At 51.8% G+C, this 21847-nt stretch overlaps 1 protein-coding gene across 2 annotated transcripts; it reads left to right on the top strand.

The window, feature by feature from the left end:
* Nucleotides 1-287: 287 nt before the first annotated feature.
* On the top strand, nt 288-18911 carry RAB7B (RAB7B, member RAS oncogene family). Of its 2 annotated transcripts, none has more exons than XM_037496436.1 (6): nt 288-501; nt 7922-7990; nt 8444-8570; nt 9325-9540; nt 13699-13824; nt 17066-18911. In XM_037496436.1, the coding sequence occupies exons 2-6, from the start codon at nt 7938-7940 to the stop codon at nt 17144-17146; spliced, it is 603 nt and encodes a 200-aa protein (XP_037352333.1). In that variant the 5' UTR covers nt 288-501; nt 7922-7937; the 3' UTR covers nt 17147-18911. The 2 variants fall into 2 exon arrangements, with proteins under 2 accessions (XP_037352333.1, XP_037352334.1); XM_037496437.2 differs by lacking the exon at nt 288-501 and adding an exon at nt 7581-7842.
* The last annotated feature ends 2936 nt before the right edge of the window (nt 18912-21847 follow it).

Below are 21847 nucleotides of genomic sequence, written 5' to 3' on the forward strand. Positions count from 1 at the left end.
CATGTGAGTCTAATACCACAGACCAAAAGGAACCCCTTTACTGGGTGACTTCCAGCAGCTGAGGCAGAAGTTCCTAAAACTAGTCAGAGGCTTTTTAATGTGCTTACAAATCTGAGGCATTACCTAGCAGGCCCTCTAACCCACAAACTCTCACCCTCAAGCCTTCCATTCCTCACTGCCCCAGAGACAACTCCCTGTAAACTGAATTCTCATGGGCCACGGACCCGTCAGCTCTGGAGTCTTGCTTTTCCATCCACCCCACCCTCCACCCACGCAGCTGAGGTCACTGGCCCTGCCTCTTTTGCAACTTTCCCAAGTCTGTGCATAAGAGGGAGAGGAGGAAAACGCAGAAGGAAGAGACTTGGTGTCAACACGCTCCTTTTTCCTCCCAGAGCCGTTTTCCTCTGGCCTGGCTGGGACTGTGGCTCCCAGAGGAGACCCCCAGACTGAGAGCGGACTCCTGCCTGCCTCAGGGAAGCCAAGCGCTGAACAGCCACAACGGTAAGTGCCTGGAAGTTTTTCTCAGTCCTTCTGTTTGTCCCAGAAGCAGCCAGAGTTATTTGAGGTTTTCAAGAAGGAGTCGGAGCAGGGGGTGAGTTTTAGAGTCTGGCAGCCACAAGGCCTAGGTCCAGCCCAGACCCCCACCACAGAGAAACTCTGGGGGATGGCATCAAGCCAAGCAGAGAGCACTTCCCCACCTAGCTAGGGAGCTGGGGCCCAGCTGGGGCTCTGTGCAGGGCCTGCGCATGGATGCCAGGGCTGCCTGCTCAGCTGGAAGGGACCGGCTAGAGCTCCGAGACGAGACCTGCTAGCACCCACCCAGTGCCCCTTTGCCACAAGGACCTGGTGCCTTCTGGGATGGAACTGGGTGGGCCAAAGAGATTCAAGGAGGGGAAGTCCCTGGCGCAGGAAAGTGCCTTCTTGATCTAAATTATAAATCTCTCCCAGCAGCCCTGCAATGCAAGGCAGCCAATGAACAGAGCCGGACAGACCGGGCTCTAGTCACAGCTGGCCGCTAACTAGTTATCATTGATGCTGGAATCCTTGGGCCATGATGGCATTTTGTAAACTGCAAAGTACCTTATAATTGCTGAGCATTATGTGTTAATAAAAATCAGTTCTTTGGGCTCAATGATCAATCCCAGACCACCGAGTCCCATGGAAATAGTAATGTGTCTGTATCCTCACACCTACACAGTGCTGATGCAGTGTGTGTCTGCGAGACCCGTCCTGATACACAGAGGAGTGGACAGACAGATGTTGGGTGGGTGGGTGAGTGGGTGGGTTCACGGGTGAGTGGGTGGATGGGTGGGTAGATGGATGGGTGGGTGGATGAATTGGTGGGTGGGTGGATAGATGGATGACTATTAAAACTCAATATTCCCAACATGGGTCAGGCTCCTTGGCAGGACACAGAGAGGTGTGAGGCACTGTCCTACCCCCTGGTTCTGACAGTCTACTTGGGGACACAGAACTAATACCCTCACAGAACTGAAACAACAAGAGTGCTGAGTCTTCTGAAACAAGCGCTGTGATGCCCTGCACAGGAGGAGCAGGTCTGGACTTGCCAGGATTTAGGTGGGTGAGGCAGAGTCGTGAGCCTCCCCTGGGGAAGTAAAGCTGCGTGTTCCTTAGATAGCATCTTTTCAAAAACAAATTTTACTCCCCAAATTATAAATCTCATTCATGGAGTGGATAAATGTGTCATTTTCTAAGGTATGGAAGTAGGAAGGGGAGACACTGAAAATAAAGCAGGTAAGGTTGAGTGATGGGCCGGGGGAGACCATGCAGGCTTTGGGGTTGTCACCTGGCCCTGCTCACCAGTCTCCCTTGTCCTTCCACCTCATCAGCAGAAACTACACCTCACCCAACACAAATGAGGCAGAAAACCCTGTGTGCCTTCTGGCTGGGGCCAGTGGAGTAGGGAGAGAAGGGGGGTGGACAGTGAAAACAGGGCAGGTCCAAGAGTTGCTCTAAGACTTGGTCCCAAATCCTGGGAGAGTGTAGAAACAATGTGTGTGTGGGGGTGGGGGGCGGGTTGGGCAGGGGGTGTTACACTTAGGGACTGAGCTACAGTTTGGGCAGGTGGGCGGGGCCAGGGCTCTGGGCGCACACTTGCAATCTGGTGAGAGTGGGAAAGCGCCAGTGAGATAGAGCGGACAGCCACCACCCGCAGAGTCTGCTCTGTGTGGACCAGGCCGGCTGAAGGCAGGCCCTGCATGGCGGTCTGCTTCTCACTGTCATTTAACAGTGGAGGGTGATGATTTAGCCTGGGCTGCAGGCGGAGGCTGAAGCATCTGAGTTAACTGTGAGGCAGGAGGAAGCTTCAGAGGCAGCCATTTCCCAAACCCAGCCAAGAGCAGAGCAGGGAGGACACAATGAGGGACTTCAGCACCCTGAGGGGCCAGCCAGTGTCTGGCCACGCCCCGGCCACCCCACCACACGCCCCCAGCCCTGCCTGCAGCCTGGTCATCCCACCCCTCCTGGTCTCCTGGTCAGGGACCAGGCTGCTTTAAATAGCAGCCTCAGCAGATTTCCACCCAAAGGGTTTGGTGGTGGCAGCTTTGAGGGTACATCCAGGGGAGGGAGTTGGGATTGTGTTTGAGTGAAGGGATTTCGTTGTCAAGTTTGGGATGAGTTAAAAGGGCCTAGAGAAAAAAAGACTCAAAGAAAAGACTACATCTCAGAAGGGCTGGCAAGTGGCTAAGGAACTGAGCGTGTTTTGTGTGACCCCTGTGAGAAATCTATCCCTAGCGGGGGCAGAAGATCTAGAATGCTAACCTCCTTCTATCCGTGCTTGAATGTGGCAGAGTCGGTGCAGCGCTGTGGGAGACTACAGGAGGTGGGCTCTGGGGCCCTTCCCAGAGCATGCTGGTGTAGCTTGAAATCAACCACGGTGGGGGGATTTCCACCATAAAAATGGCATCAACATCACCTCCCTGCCCATCCCAACCCAAGCTGGGGCTCCTGCTGTGCTATGAAAGCATGACACAAGCTGCCCTCAGAATAAGTCCCGGGCAAGACTGATGTGCATCTGGCCCTGAGGGGACAGGCCTGGGTTGTGAATGCACAGAGGGGACATGAGAACCCTGACTGCCAAGTTCATGATCACTTGGTGGTACCAGGCAGCCTGGCTGTCCTGCCCCAGATACAAAAGTGATTTGTCCTCTGGGGGATCCCACCCTCAGAAGACTCTGGTGTGCCATCCCTGCACACACTCTTTCTAAAGAAATGTCAGGTCTTAATGTTTTTATTATAATAACAAGTTAGACTTTGTAACAAAAAAAAAATTTTAAAGATTTATTTATTCATGCATACAAGAACCAGGGTACAGGCCAAATATGTGGGAGGGTGAGAGGATTCACCAGAGACAAATTGGGGAGCAGAACAGGCAGACTGACTGAAATACACTGCTGAGGGGAGCAGCAGGCGTGACAGGAGAAGTCTGTAGCACCATATGGGCATCTTCCTGGCCAGCTGGGATTGAATCCGTGGTGAAGAGGCTGCAGACAGCTTCATAGCTGCGCTCAACCACCTGCGCCACCAAGGACTTTGTAACAAATTTTAATGCAAGATACATATAAAATAAAAGGATAGCTCCCAGCCTCTTACCTGCCTCTCCCCCCCCCCATTAATCATTTCATATGCTCTGTCCATAGCTTTCTGTGTATTCATAGGACAAGCTTATATGCTGTGATATGAGATATACAGCCAGACATGTAGGGCAGTTGTTTATTTTTATACAACTGGGATCATACTATATAAAATGTTCGGTGCTGTTCTTATATTTTACTTAAATTATTTTTTCTTTCTACTCCATTACTTCACTCCTTTTGAAACAACAAGCTATCCCAGCATAGGAGAGGGTCCTGATTAACGTGAAGTCTCTTGTTGATGGACATGAGGTTACAACAACACTCTTCACTGAGCACCTTTGCACAGGTGTATGCATGAGCACATGTACATTCATTCTTATAGAACCTGGACTCTACACATAATGTGTTTTTTTTTTAAGATTTATTTATTTATGCATACTGGGGTATAGGCCAGAGGTGTGGGTGGGGGTGAGAGGATTCACCAGAGACAGAGTGGGGAGCAGAACAGGCAGACTAACTGAAATACACTGCTGAGGAGAGCAGCGGGTGAGACAGGAGAGGTCTGCTGCGCCATGTGGGTAGCTACTTGGCTGGGGATCAAACTTGTGCTGCAGTGGCTGTGGATAGTCTCATGGGTTGTCTTAACCCTTGTGCCACCAGGGAGGCCCCCAAATAACGTGTTTGATATTGTCAATTTCCCACCAAAAAAAAACTGTGCCAAATCAAACAATTCACAACCAATCCACGAATGTTTTCCTGAACACTCAACATTAAATATTATCATCAATCTTTAATTGTTACCACTCTGATGGTGAAAGGTATTTTTTAATTTTGTATGCCCTTAATAATAAATAGGGTTGAGTGTTCTTTCAAAACTTACTTTTAATCACTTATAAAACTTCTGCTGATTACAGATTCGTCATCTCCACCTACTTTGATGTTGTATGTCTTATTCTCTGTGGAGCTCCAGTGCCTGTTGCTCCCCTGCTTCCTACCCCCTTCCCCAGCCCATGCCCTGCTTTCCCTTCTCACTCACCCCATGCTGCTGCATGTGTCAACCTTATACCTTCTGTTGCTGAGCCCCTCTGACGGGGCAGATGTCAGGGGGCGAGGTCCTCATTCCACTCTGCAAAATGCAGTGGGACCCTGCAGGTAGGAGTGTAGTCTCTGGAGTTAGGCTTAGATTCAAATCCCAGCTCCAAATCTAGGCCCCACCACTTACCAGGCCATGTCTTCAGAAAGAAACTATTATATTTGATGTCTTTAAACATCTGTTTCTTTGGTGGCAAAATGGAGATTATAATATTGTCAATCCCACGGGCTATTTTTGGATGCTAATAATAGTCATAACGTAGCTAACATTTCTTGAGTCCTTAATTTGTGCCAGTAAATGTTTTATAATCATGTGTTATATGTACTAAGTGCATTATAATGATGTTTTCATTCGTCTAGCCTCACAATGTATACATAGTGTTGATCACGTGTTTACAAAGCCCTCAGCACAGTGCAAGGCAGATGTTAACTCCTCATGTGAGCTGAGGCCACTCACGCATGTCACACTTTTCCCTTGGCCTCAGCGTGACCAGCCCTGACCCCCGTGGCCAGTCCTCACACAACAGCCCCAGCTGGGCATCCCCTCTCCCCTCCACTGTGCCTCTTGCATGCTGGCGCCTTTCCCTTGAATCCCTTACAACTCCACTAGGGCCTCATGGACTCACCAGCCCCAGGCCCAATGCCCTAGATTCTGTGTACACAGGTGCTCTGGGTTCAAACCCAGGAGCTAGAGGCAACTCTGGACTTCAATTCAAACATGGCTTTGTCTACTTAGCGCCTGGGTGTGGCCTCGGGTCTCTGAACCTCAGTTGTACTCATCTCGTGAGGCTGCTGGAGGTTCCCTGAGCTCTCCCCAGAACACAGTGCAGTGCCCAGCAGATGCTCAGCCAAAGCTGGTTCCTTTGCTGCTTCTCCCACCTCCCTTCTGCCTGACTCCCTTTTTAAGGCCCTGTGTCAACTTTTGAAGCTAAGTTAGTGTGATGTAAGAAAACCTTCTGGCAAGAGCTCACTGTGCCTCTCCTTCCAGAGAGGTCACTGGTGCTTAGAGGTCCCAGTGAGTCACTTGTCCTTGGCTGGTTTCCCTGGTGGCCAGCGACACCCATCGCAGAATGTCAATTATGACAATACTGTGAATGCCCTTCTTGTGCATGTCTCCACACGAAATGTCTGCTGAGTGGGTGGGTGAGTGGGTGGGTGGGTGACAGACTCCTTCATCTAATAGGGACCATCCACCTTAATCTTGCTTCCTCCCCAGGTTTTCTTCCCTCCACAACCTTCACTTCCCACTTCCCTGAAGCTAACCATCCACCTTCACTCACCTGTTGCCAGGGTTTTGATGATTTCATTCTCTCCCTCTGAAATATCACCACCCCCTCCCCCAAGCACAGGTCATATTTTGTTAATGCCCACTCTGACTGCCAACTTCCCCCAGGCCCCTAATTTCCCTCGGCACTTTCTCTGTTCTGTTGGGGTGGTTTACTCTTTCCCTCTGCTGGAAATGCTCAGTCCCTGTGCTGTCTCCCCTGGGGACTCCTGTGGGTAGGTTCCTAGTTGCTCAATCTCTGTGCTCCTCCCAGTGACTAGCGCAGGGATTCGCATGCAGACATGGAAGCATCTGTGGAATGAATGAATCCATATTGAGGAGATCTGGTGTGCACCGTGCCAACACAGCCCTCCTGAATTACAGCAGAAGGTCAAGTACCACCAACTCTGGCTACCAGATCTGAGCAGAACATCCTTTGGGCTAAGCCTGACTCATGGAGAGGAAGCTAACAATCCTAGGCCTCCAGGCAGTTTTCTGTTTTAATTTCGTATCACCCATGCACACTGACACCGGCCCTCATGGTCTGTGGAGTTACAGCTGCAGTAGATAAAGCATTTTTCAACCAGAAGAGACCTTGAGTCTTTGGGGCCCAATTAATTCATTCATTGCAAAGTCAAGACTTGGAGGAGGGAAGTAACTGGCCCCTGGTCATACAGCAAAGTGAGAACTAGACCCAAGGCCTCAGGAAATCCAATTTAGAACTTTTTTAAGTTCTGGGGGAAACTCAAGCTGGTCCCTTTGGACACCCTGGTCAAGCAGAGTCAGATCAAGGTTTAGTGCAATCAAGGACAGAAGAGCCAGGAGCTGGGAATAATGATTTGTGTGTGTGCGTGTAAAAGCAAACACAAGAAATCAGGCCAGCACAGCACCCTGTGCTTTTACTTCGCCTTTAAAAAAAATAAACAAAGATTGAAATTGAAATTGAAAAAATATATTGAAATTGAAAATATTGAAATTGAAAAACGTATCACACACACACACACCTATTTGTATTTTTCTTTGATAGAAATAATATATGTCATAAAAAATAGAACATAAAAAAAACACAGAAAAATAAATTAAAATCAGGTAATTTCCTCTCACCAAGAATTAAGCACTTAAGTTGTTGATTTATTTCTTTCTAGACCTCTTTCTGTATGAGAAGGAGCTCATTTCCACATTTGGGTGGTCAGCATGGACAGCTTAGAGTCTTAGTTTTCATTAGACCCTATGACTTGAGCATCCCCTCTTTGTTCTGATATGCTCAAAAATTCCATTTTAATGACTGTTTAGTAGTTTGCTGTATACCATTACTTATTTAAATAAACACTTCTTTGTTGTTGGTTATTTGCAAATAATACTGTGAAGGACATTCTTTGCCCACATTTCAGATTATTCTCTTAGGATGAATTCCTGGAAGTAGAAGGCACGAACATTTTTCTTATTCTCAATACTTGCTGTCAAGCAGCTTTCAAGAAACATGTAGCAACTACACCCCCACCAGCTGCATTAGAGAAGCGCCTTTTGTTTCTGCACTTGCAGCATCACCTCGGGCTGGGGGTGCGGGGAGTGCTTTTCCTCCCAAAGCTTCTCAGACACTCCTACAATAGCCCCTTGTCCTGCCCTGTATCTTCCTGCACTGCCCGCATGTCTGGCTCCAGACTTGACTGTCTGCCAGGCTCCTGTCCAGGGCCATCAGCCCTCATGGCCTTGCAGGCTGCCTCCAGGAGCAGGGTGGGCAGAATGCTATGTCTGTCCTGTGAGCTCACCCCCTTCCAGCCTTGGGGAGGCCCCAGAGGAAATGAGGAAGATGGTGTGTAAGGATTGCTGAGTCAGCCACCTCTTTCAAGAGAGAACCCCAGTTCTGGGCAATGATGTGAGCTTGGAGAGGTGAGGCAGAAGCCTGCTTTAGTGACCACGACCACGGGGGGCTCTGGCCAGGATGTGGCTGACTTTCGTTTCCCTGCAGGCTCTGGAGTCACTTTATGAATCCCCGGAAGAAGGTGGACTTGAAGCTCATCATCATTGGCGCCCTGGGGTAAGGCGGTGAGCTTGAGGATGGGGGCTGGGGGGCAGCTTCTTCCCCCAGACAGAGAGGCCTACCAGAGGTACACTGGCCTCCGTGGGGTCTTTCAGATTCATGGTGGCCCCAAGAAGGGCATTCCACCCCAAGGAGGGGGGCTCAGTAGGGAGAAAGAGGCTGAAGTCAGGCCACCTGACCCTGGTGGGCAGCAGTGATGGCTGCAGCTGGGAGTGACCACTCCAGCCACACAGCAATGCCCAGCTCCTGCCTGGGCACTCAGCTCTCTCCAAGGCCTTAGGTTCCCTTTGGTCCCTGCTTCTCAAAGTCATTCCTAGTCCCTTGCTACTCAAAGTGTGGTCTTTGGATCACAAATGTTAGAAATTCAGAATCTCAGGAAGAGAAAATAGCGAGAGGAGCACAGCGTTTGTACGCATGTGTGCTAACATGTGTCTGGGGCTGCTTCCTCAGTGTAGGAAAGACCTCCCTCCTCCACCAATATGTGCACAAGACATTTTATGAGGACTACCAGACCACGCTGGGGGCCAGCATCCTCTCCAAGATTATCATTCTGGATAACACGACTTTGAAGTTACAGGTGAGCAGCCCTCCCTTCCCCTCTTCATCACACACACACACATACACACACACACACACACACACACACACACCTGAAATAGGTGAAAGGGCACCCATTTAAGCCTAGCTTTAAGCCCTGGATAGCTACTTACACAGTAGTGTGTACCAGGAGCTAGAATAGTCTAGAACAGATGTCCACAAATGTCCATACATGGGCCAAAAAGTCCACCACCTGCTCTTAGAAATACACATTTGTTGGACACACCACAACCATTTGTTGACATATAGTCTGTGCCTACTTTCATTCAACAGAGTTGAGTCATTGCAAAAGACAATATGGCCTGAAAAGGCTAAAATATTCATTACCTGACCCTTCACAGAAAAACAATTGCTGATCCTTGATCTGGAAGGAAGAACACTAATCTAAGAGTTTGGAGACCCCACTCCTACCCTGGCATTCCCTGTAAAACTTGGAGGATGATTCTGGCAAGTCTCTCCCAGGGTCCAAATTTCCAGATCAGTTCAGACAAGAATAAAAATGCCTGCCCTGGTGGCCCGGGGAAAGCAAGAGCACAGACAGGAGGTGCTCGTGAAATGCTATTGCAGGAGTGTCGTGGTGTTCATGGGGGGATCGGGGAGCCACGTGAAAGGAGGGCAAGCACCTGCCAGGGCTGTCTGCACCCTCCCTGGAGAAGGAGGCTCTGATGTGATGAACCCCGCCGGGCCTCCCTCCCGCCACTCCTCATGGCCTATGGGCTGCTCTTCCCCTCCAGATCTGGGACACAGGTGGACAAGAGCGGTTCCGTTCCATGGTGTCCACATTCTACAAAGGCTCCGATGGCTGCATCCTGGCATTTGATGTCACTGACTCCGAATCCTTTGAAGCCCTGGATACCTGGCGGGGTGACGTTCTGGCCAAAACCATTCCCATGGAAAAGTCCTACCCCATGGTGGTGCTGGGGAACAAGATTGATCTAGGAGACCGGCAGGTACCATTCATTCATTCATGCATTCATTCTATAAGCACCTACTATGTGCCAGGCACTGTGTTAGGGCCCATGCATGTAGAGCTGAATCAGAAAGTCTTTACCTTAAGAATTTCAGAGTGTGAGGGTTCAGCAAGCAAGGGGTACTTGACAGGATGAGAAGTGCAGCTGATGCCTGGAAAGAGTAGGGGCACCCAATTCAACCCCTGGGGATGAGCTAAGAGAGAAAAAGAATAAAGATTTGAAAGAAGCAGGGAAGTTCTAGGAAAGCTCTACCCAATTTCTGGGATCTGTGGTGACAAGGGTGTGGAACTGCACCCCACACACACAGTGGAGAGGCTGATGGGGGTCTCGGTGACTCCAGGTAAACCGGGGTCCAGTCAAGTCAGGGAGGTGAGAGAGGATCCCGGACAATGGAAGCCAGGGTGGGGGGTAGGCTCTTCATGAGGAGTGCACAAGGAGAGGGTTTGGGGGGAGGTAATGGAGAAGGAAACAGAAGATGGGAGAAGTGGGAGGAGGAGAAGTGAGGACAGGGAAGAGGAGAGGAGGAGGTGGGTGTGGGAGGAAGGAAGGGGGCTTGAGGCAGAGACCAGGCTCAGAAAGCAGAGAGGTGAGGCTTGGAAGTCTCTGCCCTCAGACGTCCTCACTTTGGCACAGAAGGAGCAGAGGGTCGTGCCAGTGCCTGTGGGTGGAGAAATGGAGAGGCTCCCTGGAGCACACGCTGGGCTTGGCGAGGGTCCGGATGGAGGCACCTGCTCACTGTGGGGCTCGGTGACTAAGAGTCAGCTGAAGGCCAGCTGAATTAGTGCTCTCCTGGGCCAAGTTCCTGCTCCCGGTGTGCCTTTGGGCTGGCTCCAGCCCTTCATCTATGCAGTAGCGACCAGACAGGTTTCAGGAGGCGCTTGGAGGATTAAAGGAAACAAAGCCTGCTGAGCACCTGGCCCACGCAAATCTCGTGACCCCCAAGGTATGGGCTGAGGAGATCCAGGAGCTTCTCCCCCTTACTAAAAAAGGAAACTAAATATTTAAAACGACATTGCTAGATTTGGGGTGAGGAACAAATCCTGGGAAGGGTGGGGGTGATGTTTGCACAAGGAAATCTGCTGAACACCACAAAACTGTACACTTAAAAATAGTTAAAATGGTAAATTTTATGTTCATGTATGTTTATCACAGTAACAAAATAGAAGTCATCAGGAGGATTTTAGAGAAATTGCTGACTTCGGGCTTTTTTAATCCCTACTCCTACAGAAGGTAGTAGTGATCACAAAATTCATTTGTTAGAAACGGCAGCTCGCCTAGAGGGGTGAGCTCTCTGAGAAGGGGGAGCTTTGCCCTGTGCCCCATCAGGCGGTTTCTGACTTGCTGTTGATTCATAATGTTGAGATTCTGAAAATATCCCTTGCTGTTTTGGGTAGCGGTTTGAGATGCATTTGACACACTAATTCTAACACATGCAATTGATCATTTTAAATGTAGATGAAGTGGAAAAGCACATCATGAATAAAACTGAGCAAACTGAACTCATTTTGTTAAACATTTGGTTTCTCATGAACAAGCAAAATTGTAACAGGAAGTAAAATGTTAATAGTCCATCGTCAGCCAAAAGCAACGTTAATGGAAGGAAGATTTCCAAAATGTCCATGCCTGTTTCCCCAAGAACCACTCCCTGAGTTTATTTCCACAGGCAGAGTCTAAGTTTTAAATAACTGCTATTTTTAAATTAAAGACAAGGCCATTTTTTAAATCATGAAATTATAGCTAGAATAGGAGGCAAAAGAGGCAGACCATGCCTGGCTTCCCTCCCGGCTGGCTTTGTGAGGGGGAGCGGGAAACGCCAGCGGGATGAAAACAAGGGCTTAATTTTTAACGTATCTCAACAGATATTTAATCATTCCCTGCGCAGTAGTCCCCGGTTATCCATGGTTTAGTTTCCTGTGGGTTTAGTTACCCACAGATCAACCACAGTCTGAAAATATTATGCACCAAGATATTTTGAGAGAGACCACGTGTGCATTATTTGTGTTACAGTGTATCATTACGATGGCTCTGTCCCCACTAGCTGGTATTAATCACTTCCTTGCCTAACTTACAAATCAAATGCTATCCTAGGTGTGTATGTATGGGGTCCAGTACTTTGCTCGGCTTCAGGTACCCACAAGGGTCATGAAACATGTCCCCCGGACTAGAGGGCAGTGCTGTAAACCAGACAGAGGGAGAGAGTAGGGAAACGAGATAAAACCTCTGTCACAATGGGGCCCCCAAGCAGGTGGGTAACTGCCCAGCGGAGAACAGGGCTGGCGGGATCAGCAGGCTGCGGACTTGTCTTCTGAGCTCTGATGCTGGGGGGAGGGCTTGGGACCCAACCAAGGCTCTGCTTTTCATGCCTTGAAACATTAAGTCTCTCCCCTGCTTCTTGGAGGAGCAGAGGCACTTGATTTTACCTCACTTTAATTTTCATTGCAACTCCTGAGTACCCTGATGTGCCCAATAAAATGCTCTGCCCCCATGGGGCAATGTCTGGGGAGGGGGCAGGATGTCAAGAAGGAAAGAGCAAGAAGTGTGCAATCTTCCACTCAAAGCCCTTTCCCAAACTGTCAGGGGTGTTAACTTCTAGTGATATTTACTTGCATGTTACTGGGAAGAATGGTAATGGTCAGGGTATTGGTCAGCTGGGCTGTCCTTGTGCTCCCTCCATGTGGCTCAGGATCTTCTCTGAGCTGTGAGGGGTCGGGTCCTTACTGGGCTTTGCTCTACAGAAGGCCCCTTGGATATCAGTGGCCAAGACCAGCGCCGGGTCTATTCACGCTCAGTAGCTCTTGGGAGACTGACCAGTCAGAGCCTGGCCTGGGAATAGAGCTGTCATTGGGGCCTCCCCAAGGGCAGCTGCTTCACTGTCCCCAGCTCCACCCTCTAGTCTAGGAAGCACCTCGGGCTCCAGAGCGATGCTGGCCAGTCAGAGAGCAGGGAGGGGGTCTGAGTGCGTGGGCCCTGAGGCCTCTCCTGTGACCAGGGAAGCAAGGACCAAAGAGATGCAGGACAGGGTGGTTCCTCCAATCCCAATAAAATAACATTTCCAGAACTGCAGGAGTGAGGGCGACAGCTGGACAGGGACAGTGTCCATCTCCCCCTGGTGGGACTGTGTTTAGGGAGAGGGGCAAAAATGGGCCTTTCTCTGTGAAAACAAAACTAAAATGAAATACTGATTATGACGTATCAGGCACAGTAAATGTTCAACATATTGGTTATTTCATTCTTCCCCAAATAATGAGGCATTAAACTCAGAGGTGTCGGTTGTCTTTGGAAGTAAACCGAGGGCTGCCAGAGCATTTTCCAGTGCAACCCCTGCCTTTGGTGGTGCTCTGCTCATTCAAACTGTGCAGTGGCTGTGAGCTGCAGCGGCCCTGACTCCAGGGGCCTTGAGTCTTGCGAGAGAAAGGGAAGAAGCCCCGTTTGAAACTTGCCCTGCAGGGCAGGTGGGCTGTGTGGGGGCCCTGGGCTATGCGGCACCCAAGCTCTGCCTTTCTCAGCTGTGTGTTCTGAGGCAGGTTGCTGAACCTTTCTGAACCTCAGTGTTCTTATCTGTAAAGTGGAGTCAATAAGATCCATCTCATGAGTTAATCCATGTAAGGTGTCTACACAGTATTAGGAGTTTATCAAGTATTCCTCGGACACCGCTGTGCCTGCCAGGTCCCCCTCCCTTTGAAAGGAGGAGCAGAGCCAATGGCAGGAAGAAATGCCCCGTGTTGGCCTCAGGAGGCAGCACTGAGCAGCGGGCGCTGATTCTGCCAAGCCTGTGTTCAAGTCCAGCGCAGCCCCACAGACACAGCACAATTTTTAATTCTCCACACCTATGTTTCCCCATCTGTAAAATGGGACTAACAATAGCCACCCAGCGTATCCCTGTTAAGATATAACATGTGTAACAACACCGACATACAGAAGGTTCTGAGAAGGGGAACTGGTGCTGGGGATGGGGGTTATCATGTGGTAATGGTGGTGGGGATGGTGGAGATGGGGGAATAGGAGAATGGGGGTGGCATGATGGGGGTGGAGGAAGGGTGGGGAGGTGATGTGGGCACGATGGTGGGGTGTGACAACAGCGGGGAGCAGTGGGGGGTGATGATCCAGGAACAGGGATCATTTATTTCCCTCATGCAGGTATCCCAAGAGGTAGCCCAAGGCTGGTGTAAAGAGAAAGATATCCCCTACTTTGAAGTCAGCGCCAAGAATGACATCAACGTGGTCCGAGCCTTCGAGAATCTGGCCAGCCAGGCCCTGTCAAGGGTGAGTGACTGTGATGTGGCACCAGGGCTGCCCCTGAGCTGGGGGAGCTTGGGAATTTCCCAGAAAAGAACAGACTGGGCACAAACGGGCGGGGGCGGGGAGGTGAGTGGGATGGGGTTGCTCATTGTCATAATTAATCAGTTGCTAAGTAGGTGCCACCGAAATCAAGCTCAGGGCGACACAGCGACCTCACAGAAGGTGGTCGTGGGCCCTCCGCGGATTGCCATTTGTGGAGTTTCTGAAAAACACAGCCCCACACCTCACCCCTGAGGTTCCCACTTAGGAAGGGTGTGAGACGGAGAAGCTGGTGCATCCTCATGTGTGAGAGGGAAGCCTCACCTGCAGAGAGGCTCCCTCCTGCAGAGGAAAGGGAACCACAGTGGGACAGGACCCCCTGCTTTGGCCTCTCAGCGGGCCTGTGGGACCTGCGGGGCCCTCGTGCTGGTGAGAGGCTGCAGGTGGGTGTTGTGAGCTGAGGAAGAACTTGGGCACCAGAGGGAGGAAGGCCCAGAGGAAGGTGTCCTGTCCACACTGTGCTGGGCGGAGGGAGGAGAGAGAAAGAGTGGGGAGGGCACCCCTAAACTGCAATGGGGTTTTAATGCCATTCTGATGTGGAGTTTGGAAACTCAGAAGAGGGTCCCTGGGAAATTAGCAGGGGTGGTGTCAGCTTGTCACCCAGCAGCCACACTCAATCCAGGGGAGCCTCTTGGAGGAGGGGAGAAGGTAGTGGTGCAGTCATTTTACATTGCGGAAATGAGCAAATGAGGGTGGGAGATCAGAGGCTCAACCTCTACGGAGCTGCCCATGTCACCGTGGGTGACAGGCCCGCACAGCACCCTGGAGAGAACCCCCAGAGCTGTGCCTCAGTTTGTGCCAGGCCTCTCCTGCACCCCACCCCCGAGCCCCAGTCTCAGGTTTGCTGCTTCCCCTCCAGCCCTCACTGCCTTTTGGGAAGGAGAAGCCAGGGTGTCCCTCTTAGTGCAAGGTCAAGACACGTGGCTCTTTCCCTTGGGGATGCGGCTTCTGATGCAGGCCCTCCCTCAAGGCTGCAGGTGCCGGGATGCATGTGCTGGTGGGTGACCCCCACCTGGCACGCATGACTGTCGCCAAGGCCACCACAGGGAGGCTTCCACAGCCCACAGCAGACTCTGCACCTGATCAGCCTCTGTCCCCCTGAGAGGGCTGTCCTTTGCTCCTGAAGTTGCGTCCTTCCTGCTTCGTCACCTTTAGAGTGGGGGCCAGTAGGTAGCAGCTTGTCTGAGTTCTGTTCTAAGATCACTGCTTGGCAAATAGTGGGTTGGCAGCCCCATGGCATGCTGGGGGGGCATTTGCTGCTAGGGAGTCTGGAGGGCATAGGAATGGTATCTGCACACTGGCAAGGTGTGAAAGCTGCCCCGGAGATTTCTTGTGACCTCTCTGTGCCTCAGTTTCCTCATCTGCACAATGGAAATAATTGTCCCAGAAGCATATCTTGAGTTGTCAGGCTAGGGCTGGTGATGTGGGCCTCGAAGGCCCCAAGTCCAGCCAGTGGGGTGGGGTGTTCACAGTAGCCATCATGAAGCGGGGTAGGCACTGAAGGAGGTGAGGTGGACAACACAGGAGGCACCGACTCCCACAGTCACCCTCCAGGGAGATGTCGCTTTGTCACTTTACTGTCACTCTGCAGTTAGGTAAACCCAGTGCCAAGAGGACCAGGGCCTGGAGGAAAGAATTACCTGAGGAGCCTAATTTGGTCTAGCCAGTTCCATGCAAGTTTTGCAGAAAACCTAGGGAGCAGGGTGATGCCAGTGTGAAGTGAAAGCTGCCATCAACCAGAAGTGCCCAGGCTGACAGGGCCTGTGTGGGTGGGTGGGATATTATTAGGCGAGGACAGTTGGTGTAAAGACCCCCAACCTTGCCAGTGCCCTCAGCAAGGATGCTGCTCACATCCCTGATGTGGGAGGTTTCGGGGTGCCCTGCAGCTGCTCGGACACATGACCCTCACTCCCTGAGGGCTGGCACAGCCAACAGTGGCACAGGACTCGTTCATAGGGAGCTCTGGGGTCCCGGCTGGGCCTCGCATGGACCTGAGGGTACAGCACACTCAGAGGTGAAGAAGCAGCAGGCACAGATGCCTAGGTCTGAAAGAGTCATTTCGGATGAGGTCTCTGGGCTTTTGTGGTGAGAGAGGGCCAAGGAAGTGCCAAAATAAGAGAATCCTTCTAAAGCCTGCCTCTCTGGGACATGGGTCAGCCCGTGTAAGTGGGACTAATAGTGATGCCGCTCTTCCTTGCCCCTCCCTGAGAGGTTCAAAAATGTTGGGGTTTTTTAACTAGAAGTGACTTGGTGGAGTGAGGGGCCCCTGCTCAGGGCAGAACTGGAGGACTGGGTGAGCCCCTGGGCCCGCACCCCAGGCCTGGACAGTGCAGGGATGAGGTGACAAGCTCTGAGCATCAGGTTGGACTCCCACTCAGTCTGGGAGGCAGTGAGCCTGGGGCCATGGGCCTTCACCTGCATCTTGGGGCCACCATCTGAGAGTGTGGCAGTGTCATGACCATTAGGGTTTTGAGAACATTCCCAGTCAGGGCCACCAGCTGTGCGCTCTGTGACTGGAGAGCCTGGTAGAATAAAGAGATGTGACCCCTTTAGAAAGGGACCCTCCAGCCTGTAGAACCATTTCCTGAGGCAGGACTCCGTCCCCACGCACCCTCGCCTCAGAACCAAGAGGGCTGGGGTCCAGGCAAGAAGCGGGAGAGGCCGGTCAGACTGGTACTGGCCTTTCTCTGGACAGAGGAGCCAACAGGCCTGGCAGTGTCGCGGAGTGTGCTTTAGGGAGGCCCTGGTAGTGGGAGGACAGAGGCGTGACTGACTTGGCTTCTCTAGGTGCCCAGGTGGGAGAGAGGGCACAGGGAGGTGGGCTGTGGAGGTGTCTTCAGGGAGAGGGCTCCAGCAGAAAGGAGGCATGAGCTGCCATCACCTCTGCTCAGGCTGGCGTGACCTCACTTGTCTCCTCTGGAGGATCTAAGGTTTGGGCCCTCATTGGGGGGCAGGAGATCTGAGTCCTAACCCAGGCCCCCAGCTGCTGGGGCTCCTGGAAGAGGCTGGAGCAGGAGATGAGGGAGGAGGTGAGGGAGGACTGGTGGTCTCCCCCTCTGGGCCTAGTCTCCCAACAGCACAATGGCGAGGACGGACACCATGAAGAAGCAGGAGACGCTCTTTGCCTCCCAGAATGTGAATGCCGCCTTCTCTTTTCCTTCCCCAGTATCGCAACGTCTTAGAGCATCACCTCACAGACTCCATCAAACTCTCACCAGAAAACCAGTCCCCGAGCAGATGCTGCTAGACCTCCGGGCTCCAAAGATCCCCCCATCAACCCCAATACCTGCCGGTGCTCCACCCAGGTGCCCCGTTCTGCGGCCAGAGCCCTCGTTCCCCTTGCACGTGTTGGGACCCGAGTCCAAGGCTACCCCCTGTCTCGGGCTGAAAGAAGTGAGGTCACCCCAGGGCCCTGGGGGCCAGATGAAGCCCAGATCGTCACAGCCACTCCCTGGCGCTGGAAGGGAACCAAGTCCCACCTGGCTCCAGCTTGCTTGCCACGCACCCTCCCACAGACTCCCACTCCCAGATGCATGTCTCTGCAGAGAAGCCGTGTGTCTCCTGTGAACAGGCCGTCCTCGCCGCTCAGCACAGCAATGCCCAGGCATGGGTGCATTTCAGCCCCCTGCCCCGTCTGGTCCTGGCACCCCCTCGTCCCACCAGGGTATAAGGCTGAGGAAAAGCCACCAGAGAACCCATCCTCTTTGCAGGGGGCTCCAGCGACTCCTGTAAATTTCTCGGAGCCTCTGTTGTGCCTCTGTCCAGTGGGGGGGTCTCGTGCCCACACCAGAGTGGGGCTGGAGGCCGGGAGCCCCTCTCCAATCTTGCTTGCTTTGTTGATATGAACATATTTATTCCTTCAACCAGCATTTTCGAGTGTCCGCTATGGACATCTCTGGGGTCCAGTGACAACTCAGGCAAGGCCCTGCTCTCCCGGCCCTGACATCTGGAGAGGCAGAGACACGGGCAGAGGCAGAGAGACACAGGCACTCCCAACTATAAGATATGTGCTTAAACAAAGAGAAACAGGTAATGGGATGGAGAGGGACAGGGACTCGGGGGAAGCTGCCTCCGTCCAAGTAGTCCAGGAGGGCTTCCCTGAGGGCTGAGAATGAGAAAGGGCTGCCACCTGAGATCTGGACGACAGCAACCTGGTGCAGGGAGCAGCGAGGGCTGAGGCCCTCAGGGGAGAACGAGCTTGCTGTGTTCCAGGAACACAGAAAGGACTTTACCTGAGAACACAAGGCTGCTGTCCCAGGTACAAGCAGAGGGGACCCGCCCCTGGACGGCTCTGGCTCCTTGCGCCTCTGACAGATGACCACTAGGGGGCAGCAGTGCTCCTCCCCTGCCAGGCTGAGCAGAACCCTGGAAGAGCCATGTTTTCCTTGTCCAGATTGATGGCCAAACCTAGTTTTGGGCTCTCAGAGCATTCAGGCTTTAAGATATGTGGGGCAGGAGGATGCCAGATTCTTTAGCCTAGTAAGAAACAAACAAAACTGCAACATCAACAATTCAGGCAAGAATTTTGCATCTGTAAGAAAAACCAGAAAGAGAGACCTTCAAGCTCATGGGTGCTCTGTCCCTGCAGAGTAGGCATAACCTGCTCCATCCCTTGGCACCACTGAAGTCTCTCAGCTACACAGCAGGAGGCTTCCCTGAGCCCTGAGTGTAAATGGGCTGTAGTAAGATTTCCGAGGGTCATCTGACTGCAGATATGCCTAGCGGTGGGGAAAGGGAGGTCAGCAAGGAAGCTTGGGGGGACCCTTCTTCCCACCCAACTGTGGAGTAAGAACTGACCCATCCTGGGCATTAAGCAGGACCTGGCAAGGGAGCACGTAGCCTGGAGCACCCCTCTGTCTCATGTCCTTCACAGGGTGACCTGTGCGTCCCAGAGCTTTTCCTGGAGTCACTCGGGCTGTGGCTCCCGCACGCGGTGTGTGGGTGTATACACAGCGGCCCACTTGTGGTGGCCGTAAGGCCCATTTCCAAATGCATGCAATAACAAATAAATGTGCTCTTTGTTTTTAATCCTTTGTGGCATTTAATTATTAAATTTGAAAAGAAAGAAGAAGCACACCTCCATAGCACACAACCCAAAAAACGCTAAAGTGAGGACAACATAAAATAAACTAGGAGCAGTGACACGACAGGTAGGCCCAGTGCAAATGGAAGTGCTGGGCCCCTTGTCCCAAAAGTGTTAAGAATTTCCAGAAGTGACAGCAGGTGGTTAAAGCAGGCACAGTGTCCATCTGACACCAGCTGCACACACCTGTGCCGCCTTCCCCGGGTAAACAAGCGTGTGTTGCAAGCCCTCCAGAATGACAGCGCCCTGGCCAGTCCAGCTGGAGATCAAAGACTCTGCCTTTGCAGGACTCACATGGAGATTCACCCCCAAACAGCATTTTGCATCTTCCCCACATTCAGGAGCCAGGACAGAATGTCCATGTGGTGGTGGAAAGTGGGAGCTGAGGGCCCACAGCATCTGTCCTACCTGTCTGGGGGACATGCCGACAAACCCCTGTGGCAAAGGAGACAGTGCCCACAAGTGCTGACTGCCCCCTCCCCCCCACAGCCTAGTCCTGAGTCTGGGGCCCACCTGGGACCCACCCCTAGGGGCAGGAATTGAGAGGGACCCAGGAGTCTGGGTCCAGTGGAGTAGAACTTTCTGTGACCCCCTTCACCCTGGTCCTTGCAGGGGCTGTCAGAGAAAAGGACCCAGGCTGACGAGGCCTCTCTGACCAGGATTGTTCCTATACCCGCCGCCTCCCTGCTCCAAGGGGCAGCTGCAGCCGCTGGTGGACCCCAGCCAGAGCTCTGAATGGCACATGCCCTTGGGGACTTGGGAAAAATCAGAACCAAATCTTATCACCAAATAAACCCGTTGGGCCCAGCTGGGCAGTGCACTGCCCAAGGGTGTTTGGGAAAATGCTGTTTTTGCTGTTTGCTCCCATTCGGCAGAGACCCCCTGACTGCCCCTTTCATCACCACAACCCAGCACTCAGCATGGAGACTGGTATAGAGTCAGGGATAAATAAACTTTGTGGACTATAACAGCATGTGACACAGCAACTTGATAAAACAGTGAAGGAATGTTCGGATGGGACTAGACATTCAGGACGCATTGCTACGTGAAAAAAAAAAAAAAACACGTGCATAACATGCTGTCTTTTCTATAAGAGGCTTAAATAAGACTATATTCATTTTCATTTGTACAGAAGAAAATTCTAGAATGATGCATACGAAATTAATAAAAGCTGTCACTCTTCAGAGGGGGTGACGGCAGGTGGGAGTCAGGAATGGAAGTAAGACATGTGCTGGTATAATTTTGCACTTTAAACTTTTAACCTTTGATTGTATCACACAGTCCGGAATTGTTTTTTAATTGTTTATTTTATCAAGTTAAGGGTATACCACACTGTATACATTTTAGGGACATAGATTCATGCCTTTTCAAATATCCTCCACCAGAACCCCAATAATCCACTACCACAGTCCGTGGGGCCTCATTTCCCCCTTCGCTGCCACTTCCCTCCTGTAATAGTCAGGGACAGTGCAGGATCTCTATGATCCGAGCAGATGGGTGAAGGAGGAGTCCTGGAGCCCTCGGTGGCTTTTGCAGGTTTCTATTGGGATTTACCAGGTACACAGCTGGCAAGGGGTGCCAGGGGGCCGGGAGGCTGGCAGGCCTCCCAGCTCCCAGCAAGTCTTTACTCTTCCTGGGCTCTCTGGTGGTCTCTACTTCTCTTTCGTTCTCATTCTCTCTGCTTCTGCTGGCGTCCCCGTGACGCCGCCCTTAAAAGCCCAGTCTCAGCCCAGATGAATCCCATCTACCTATGCCCACACCCTACTCCAGGCACCCGCCATCAGGCATGCATTCAGGACCGCAGGGATCCATCATCTATCCTGATGGCAGGAGGGCAGAAAAGCCTGATACTTTTTCACTTACCCTACACCTCCCCTCTGGTAGCCCCAATTTCTGCAGTCACATTTCTGGGCTTGTGTGGATTTAGTCTTGTCTGCTCCTTAGTTTTGTTTCTTTATATTTTTGCATATGAATGAAATCATCCGGTATCTTTTTCCCTCTTACTTATTTTTCTTAACACAATCCCCTCCAGCTCCAACCACATTGTCTCAAATATCAGGATTTCATCATTTCTCATGCCCCAGCGCATCCTTCTTCGTCTACAGATTGGCCTCCTTCCTCCGGCCTCAGGCCTGGGGCCCTCAGGAAGTTCCCTGAACGTGGTCAGCGTAAGCAGCTCTGCAGTGGACATTGGGTGCACATATTCCTTCAAATTAGTGTTTCGCATTTCGGGTAGACAGCCAGACGCGGGAACGTAGGACTGTAGGGTAGTTCTATTTTTTAAGATACTTTGAGAAACAGTCACGCCGCTTTCCACAGGACTGCTCCCGCCCCCGTCCCCACCCTGCCAGCGAGCTTCCCTCTCCCACACCCCTGACACCGCTTGTACCAGACTTCTCAACGCGGCTCTGCTTCTGTGTGAGGCAGTGGCTCCTTTGGTTTTGATTCGCTTTTCCCTGATGAAGTCTTCTGCCCATTTTTTTCGTAATCAAAAATTTAAAAGAAGAAAATGAATATAGGCAGAAGGAAGAAAAGGAGGAGCAGGCCGGGAGAGAAGCAGAGCTCAGGCTTTGAATCCAAGGCCCACATATTTGGATGGCACTGGGGGCAAAGCACAAACACCTGAAAATCCCCCAGGCCCACGTGGTCTGGCTAAGATGCCTCCCAGGTGAGCAGGAATCTCAGGGCTCCAGTGTAAGAGCGGGCATCTGCTCTGGGGGTATCCATGACCAACCGGGTGTCCAAGCTCCAAGACTCAGCTCTGGAGACAGCCTGGGTGAGCGCAAGAGTTGACCAGCTGGTCTACACTGCGAGCCCCTTTCCTAGGTTCAACCTGACCCTTACAAGACCTCCCCCCCAGCTTCC

The sequence above is a fragment of the Talpa occidentalis genome, unplaced genomic scaffold (genome assembly GCF_014898055.3).
Source record: "Talpa occidentalis isolate TD23 unplaced genomic scaffold, MPIMG_talOcc4v2.1 talOcc4.8, whole genome shotgun sequence".
Lineage (NCBI taxonomy): Eukaryota > Metazoa > Chordata > Mammalia > Eulipotyphla > Talpidae > Talpa > Talpa occidentalis.